The sequence below is a fragment of the Lytechinus variegatus genome, chromosome 4, assembly GCF_018143015.1.
Source record: "Lytechinus variegatus isolate NC3 chromosome 4, Lvar_3.0, whole genome shotgun sequence".
NCBI lineage: Eukaryota > Metazoa > Echinodermata > Echinoidea > Temnopleuroida > Toxopneustidae > Lytechinus > Lytechinus variegatus.
Window position 1 is genome coordinate 50,634,244 of NC_054743.1, and position 6,367 is coordinate 50,640,610.

The 6,367-nt window shown below is 36.6% G+C and overlaps 1 protein-coding gene across 1 annotated transcript; it reads right to left on the reverse strand.

Annotated features, from left to right (window-relative positions):
- Window positions 1-152: 152 nt before the first annotated feature.
- On the reverse strand, window positions 153-2,138 carry LOC121413053. The gene is made up of 2 exons (XM_041605814.1): window positions 724-2,138; window positions 153-220 (listed from the first exon to the last, which is right to left on the reverse strand). The coding sequence occupies exons 1-2, from the start codon at window positions 1,556-1,558 to the stop codon at window positions 153-155; spliced, it is 903 nt and encodes a 300-aa protein (XP_041461748.1). The 5' UTR covers window positions 1,559-2,138.
- Between the last annotated feature and the right edge of the window lie 4,229 nt (window positions 2,139-6,367).

Sequence of the window (6,367 nt, forward strand, 5' to 3'; positions counted from 1 at the left end):
AAGGCCAAAGGTCATTTAGGGTCAATGAACTCAGACCATGTTCGGGAAATCAATATCGAAATCTAACCAAGGTTAAGTTTTTGAAATGTTGTCATAACTTGGAAAGTATATGGACCTAGTTCATGAAAACTAGACATAAGGGTATTAGTGTATCACTGAAGATCTTGCCTGAGTTTCAAGGTCAAGTGATTAACCCTATCCGGGGCGAGGGGCTTGGGTGCTAGAGTAGTAATATATCAAGCAGGGCCCACTGAGTGAACTATTTTCGGAACTGAAGTGGTTGCCCTTTGTAAAATATGTTTTCTTCTTCTCGTCCTTTTTATTTTTCTTATCTTTCTGATTCTTTTTCTTCTTCATATTGTTGTTAGAAATAGTTGTCTATTATTAGAATCCTTTTCATGATTTTTTTTTTCTATACCTGATCTGATATCAGTGGTGTTGCACTGTCATTCTTTTTAAACTCATTTCTGACAAATGTTGCCAAAAAGCTGTGGTTTGGAGATTTCTCCCATTGACTTCGATTTAATGAGTAAGTTAGATTCCTCTCCTCTTGATGAAAGTTTGTTTGAGTTTGAGCTTCATTTGTATGTGTATGTGCTGGTTCTTTCATATGGCATTTTTTCAATTTTTGAAGAAACTGAGTAAGTGTATTGAATAATGCTTCTAGCAATATAAGTACACATGAAAATGCAAGTAAGAATGCAAAAATCATAACACCCTGACCCTCTTTTGCATCTATTGGTTTTGCTGATTCCATGTTTTTTTGTAATTTTTCAAATTGGATAAGTTGAGTGTCTGCAAATTTTCTTGCTTTGGTTTGGGATAATGTTGTGGACAGGCGTGGTGTAGTAAGAGGACAAGGGTCAACGATTGCTTTTGTCTGTGAACTATTCCCCAATGGATTCCATGTAAAATCTCTACAGTCACACACATCTTTATGTTGATTAAGGATGGATGAACAACAGAATACAGGATATTCTCTTACAACCCAAATGTTCTGTTGTAACATTTCTCTAGCTTTCACTAGTCTACTGTGAGGGGGTAAACGTTTAGAATCTTGGTAGCATTGAATCTCCCCTTTCAAAGTGCCAACAGAAGCTGTACAATGCAGTGGTAACCATTCTCCAACTGCAACATCCATGCTCATTTTGAAGGTACAAGATACTTTACCTGGAGGGTAATTCACATTTAATCTTACCCTTGTGAACTCAATATGAGTGATGCCAGACCTATAAGCTAAACAGATATAAGTTGCCTCATCGCCTCTTTTTACAGGACTTATGAAAACCCTAACTGAACAATTTTCATGACTCACACTAAACCTGTAGACATCATAAGCAGGCAAATCTAGACCTCGTACATCTTGATTTACTGAACTGTAAAAGGGAAGCCCGTTTGCTTTCTGTATTGTCACTTTATAACTGTCACATGGATATAAAAATTCGAGTGTGACGTCCTCATCCTCAGTAACCGTAAGAACAGAATCACATCTACATAGTGAGATCATCATCAGTGCAATGAAGAGTGATATCAGTCTATGCGATTTACACAAAGCCATTTTCACTTGTATCACAAAATGCAGTATTTGTTGAATTCCCTTGAAAAGCCCTCCAGCACCTCTCACTGTCAAGGTATTATTTTCAGAAACATCAAACTAGTTTCAGCACTGCAGTTGAAATCCTGTCAATACTGTATCTTGCTTACAGTGTACATATAAGCTGACTACTGGAAATTACAAATAGCTCTGTCCTCAAGTTGGTTTTGCAGGTTGTGTTGGTAACATTGAAGATCTAGCAGCATAAGAAGTACATGTATATTTGCAACTATTACTCGTCCCAAACAAGTTCACTTGTGATACATATATTCAGCATATTTGTGTGACCAGGTTGTAGTTCGTGCCTACCACCATGCGTTTAAGCCTTCAAAGAATATAATCCATTGATTCAGCAGAAAAGTATCAGGATTATGTAGTTTCATTCATGAAGGAGATGGACCATTTCCTAAAATAGAAGAGAGAAATAAAAATCATCACATACCGGTACATGTAGCTGGTTACTCTTATACCGTTTTCTCACAGGCAAAATTTTCCTTACAGGTCAAGTCCACTCTAGAAAATGTTGATTTGAATCAATAGAGAAGGAAAAAATAAGGAAGTCTTGACATCTTATTAAAAAGTTTTGTTTTTATTTTTTACAAAACAGTTACATGCACAACTCAGTGACATGCAAATGAGAGAGTCGATGATGTCCATCATTCATTACATCTTCTTTTTTTTATAAAACATTTGAATATGTACCAATTTTACATTAAGGACCAACTTAACTGAACCATAAGAATAACATTGGTAATATCACATACTCAGGAAGCAAATAAAATTTAGTTTCACATGACAGTAAGGAGAAAATTAGAATACCTTGTACCACATAATTCATATAATAAGAGACAAAAGAAATAGTGAGTGGGTGATGTCATCAGTCTCCTCATTTTCATACCGTCCAGGATGTGCATATGACCAGTTTCTGATATTAAGCCAAAAAAGTAATGCCATATCTTTCTTTTTTACATGGTTTTTCAGTGTTTTGCTTGTTGGATTTCCTCTTATTAAAAACAACTTTTTATACGCCCGTCCTACAGGACTAATTTGGTATCACGCTCGGTGTCCTTCCATCTGTCTGTCCGCTCATTAAATTTTCCTTGTAAACGTGATTACTTCAGTTTAACTTAAATTAGGCTCATATACAGTGCGTCCCCAAAAAAAATATACACTTTTGAAATGGCTGCCAAGTAAAAAATGCAGCACTTTAGGGGAAAATACTTATAGATATGGAAAGCCAGTAAACTCAACTCTCAAATGAAACAAAAAAGTTGAAAAACTATTCATGCATGAGCGAGCACTGCCCACTTTAACAAAGGGTATGAAAATTAGGGTGGGCCGGAATTAGCCTTCCAATTTCTTTCAGGTTTGTTTGTTTGGTACTTGCAAAGTTGAGGGTTATTTGGTGAATTAAAGATCAGTTGTGATCAGTTTGTTGTTTGTGAAAATTTAATGCGTTATTAAATTGAAATTTAATGCATGAGTGATCATGAATTGCAATTTTTAGTGCAGCATTTTGTCTTTATCATGTGGATCTCAACAATGTGTTCATGACAGTCAAGAGAAGAGGGGTAATATGACCTAGGTAGGTGAAGTGGATGGTAAAGGTCAACAGAACTAGCAACCCCTCTCTCCATCCCCCCCCCCCCCCCCCCCCCCCCCCCCCCCCCGCTTCTCTCTTCTCTTCTCCTGAGAGACTGAGCTCGGCTAGGCTGGGCAGAAATTAGCCTTACAGTTTTATTTGGGGGTGGTTAGTCCTTTGGAACTTGCTACGCTAAATTAATGAGTGAGATAAGTTTTGGATTCCTAGGCAAATTTCATGAGTTACTAAATTGAAATTTAATGCATGAAGAAGAGGTTTTGTAATTTTAGTGTAGCATATTCATCTTGTGGACCTCAGAAGTGTGTTCGTGGGAGTCAGAGTAATGTGATGGTACCTGTTACAAGCAAGAGGGCGAGATATGCTAAGACTTGGTTAAAAGGGCATTCCTCTTCTTTTTGTCCTTTTACAACTTAAAAGTACCTTCCCCTCTCCACCTCCATTTCCCAGCCCAACCTCTCCCCTCTCTCTGTCTCACTCCCTGGATTGTAGCCTATTCAAAACTTAACTGCCAAGTGACCGGTGGCTGTTGGTCATTTTTTTTATTGAATGATTACCAAGAAATTTAATGATTATGATTGATATAATTTATTGAAAGAAAACCCCTGAATGTTTGATTGATCACATTGCACATTGAATGAGTTGAATTACTGATTCAATTGTTGATTAAATGATAGGAAAAATTTGATGCCCCAATTCAGAATTAATCATTAAATCAACATTCTGCTCTGGACTTTGCTTACATGGCAATAGCCATCAGTCGCTCAACGCTCAACAGGAGCGAACGGCGAGAAAGAGGGAGGGGGCGGGGGCTGAATGTTCTCTTGACCCCGATTCCATCAACCTACTTCTCCCACTTAAGTCCTATCTCACCCTTTATTCTCCCGACTACCATGAACACATTGCTGAGATCCACATGATAAAGTTGAAATGCTGCCCCAGACGAGATACAAATGATAAAGTTGAAATGCTGCCAAAAAAGTGTAATTTGTGGTCGCTCATGCATCAAAGTTCAATTTAATAATTCATAAAATTTGCTTAAGCAACCAAAACTGGTCACAGTTGATCATCAATTTATCACATCGCCCTTAACTTTGCAAGTTCGAAAGGATTCGCCTCTCAAAAACTGACTGAAATTGGAAGGCTAATTCCAGCCCACCCTAATTTTCATACCCTTTGTTTCAGCGGGCAGTGCTCGCTCAAGCATGAATAGTTTTCCAACTTTTTGGTGTCATTTGAAAGTTGACATTATTGGCTTTCCATATCTATATGTCTTTTCCCCCAAAGTGCTACATTTTTTATTTGGCAGCCATTTCAAAAGTGTACAGTTTTTTTGGGGACGCACTGTAGTTAGGTGTGTATGATACTAGCATGGATCCCAGGAAGCATATATGGATTTTGGGGTCAAGAGATCAAAGGTCAAGGTCACAGTGAAATGCTTTCATCTTGCCCTTCTGCAGTCCTTGTAATCACGATAACTTCAGTTTAACTTAACCTACTTGTAGGCTCATATAACTTGGTGTGTATGATACTAGCATGGATCCAAGGAAGCATATGGATTTTGAGGTCAAAAGTCAAGGTCACAGTGACATGTTTTCATCTTTAATACCCTTCTGAAGTTTTTGTAAATGCGATAACTTCAGTTTAACTTAACCTTGTTTCATATAATTTGGTGTGTATGATACTAGCTTGGATCTGAGGAAGCCTATTGATTTTGAGGTCAAAAGTCAAGAATTTTTTATTTTACCCTTCTGACGTCCTTGTTAACGCGATAACTTTACTTTAACTTTAAACCTAGGCTTATAATTTGGTGTGTATGATACTAGCATTGATCCCAGGAATTCTATTGACATTCAGGTCAAAGGTGAAGTTGCCACCTTCTACTTTTCTTGCTCGACCAATAACTACATTCTCCGTGTTACAGTCTGGTGTATTATGTGTTCGCCTCAGCGACACTCGTTCTAACAATCCATTCTCTGAGTGAGTGAAATGGAAAAGAAACTATTACTCTTGACAAACAACTTTTGCAATTGTCTGGTAATGTATAGCAATTGGTTATCTGAGGAAAGTCAGTTTATCATTTTGTATTATTTTCTTGAAATATATTTCACTTTCTTTATTAGTTACAACTGATTTGAAATCAACTTTCAGGCTGAAGAAATCTTTTGATATGTTTTGATATATTCTTTACTCCAGATATGATATGGAAATGTATGACAAATAAATAACGTTCACAGGAAGAAAACCAATCACTAGAGTAATGTATATTCTTGTCCACCATGTAATGATTGTACATATGGAAAATGCCCGAGATAGAATGGGAAAATAAAAATGCAAATTTTTATGCAAATATTTGTACGTAAAGATCAAGAATTCCATAATCACCAGTTTGGAGCTAAAGCGTCTATTTCAAGATCACAGAGAGAAAAAGTTCAGAATTTCAAACTTTAACAATGATTGACCACCTCCCCAACCCCCTTCATGTTTCACACAATTTTTTTGCAACATAAAAAACCCTCGTCACTGTGTTTTGTGACTTTTTTTTCTTCAAGTCTTTTAAGAAAAATTTGCAACGCCTGGGTACATGAATGCCCTTTGAAAGTTACTCATAATTCAATCTTCCAATCTACACGGTACACTTTGTCACAAAAATTACATTTGATTTGAAATTCTGTTTCAATTCTTAATATTTGTCTTTTATATTCACATGCTTTTTTACTTCACACCCCCCCCCCCTTCCCTAATCTTAATGGGCTATGTAACCAGAAAGACTATAAGGCTGTCCAATGTGCTAGCCAAATATATCTAAAGGCCACCGCACACCTTACAACTGTTCGCGATCCGATTTTGGAATAAATCGCATTTTGCTAATTTTTTTAAAATGTGAATGGAACATATCATTTTATTTGAGGTTAAAATTAATTGAAAGAATACTAATACAAATATTTTGAAAGATTGCACGCCTTTATTTTGGAATATAGGCCAAATTAGTTTCAAATCGTAGCTAATGGTATGACTGCTATGTCGTCATTACGACTAGATATTAAATTCGCTTTTATTCTAAGAAGGATGATAGCATAATCACAGATTACTTTGTCCAATATCATTACGTCTATTACCTTTTCTTTAATAGCCAATTGGTCTTATAAGCGCTAAGTCTGCTCTCATTTCGT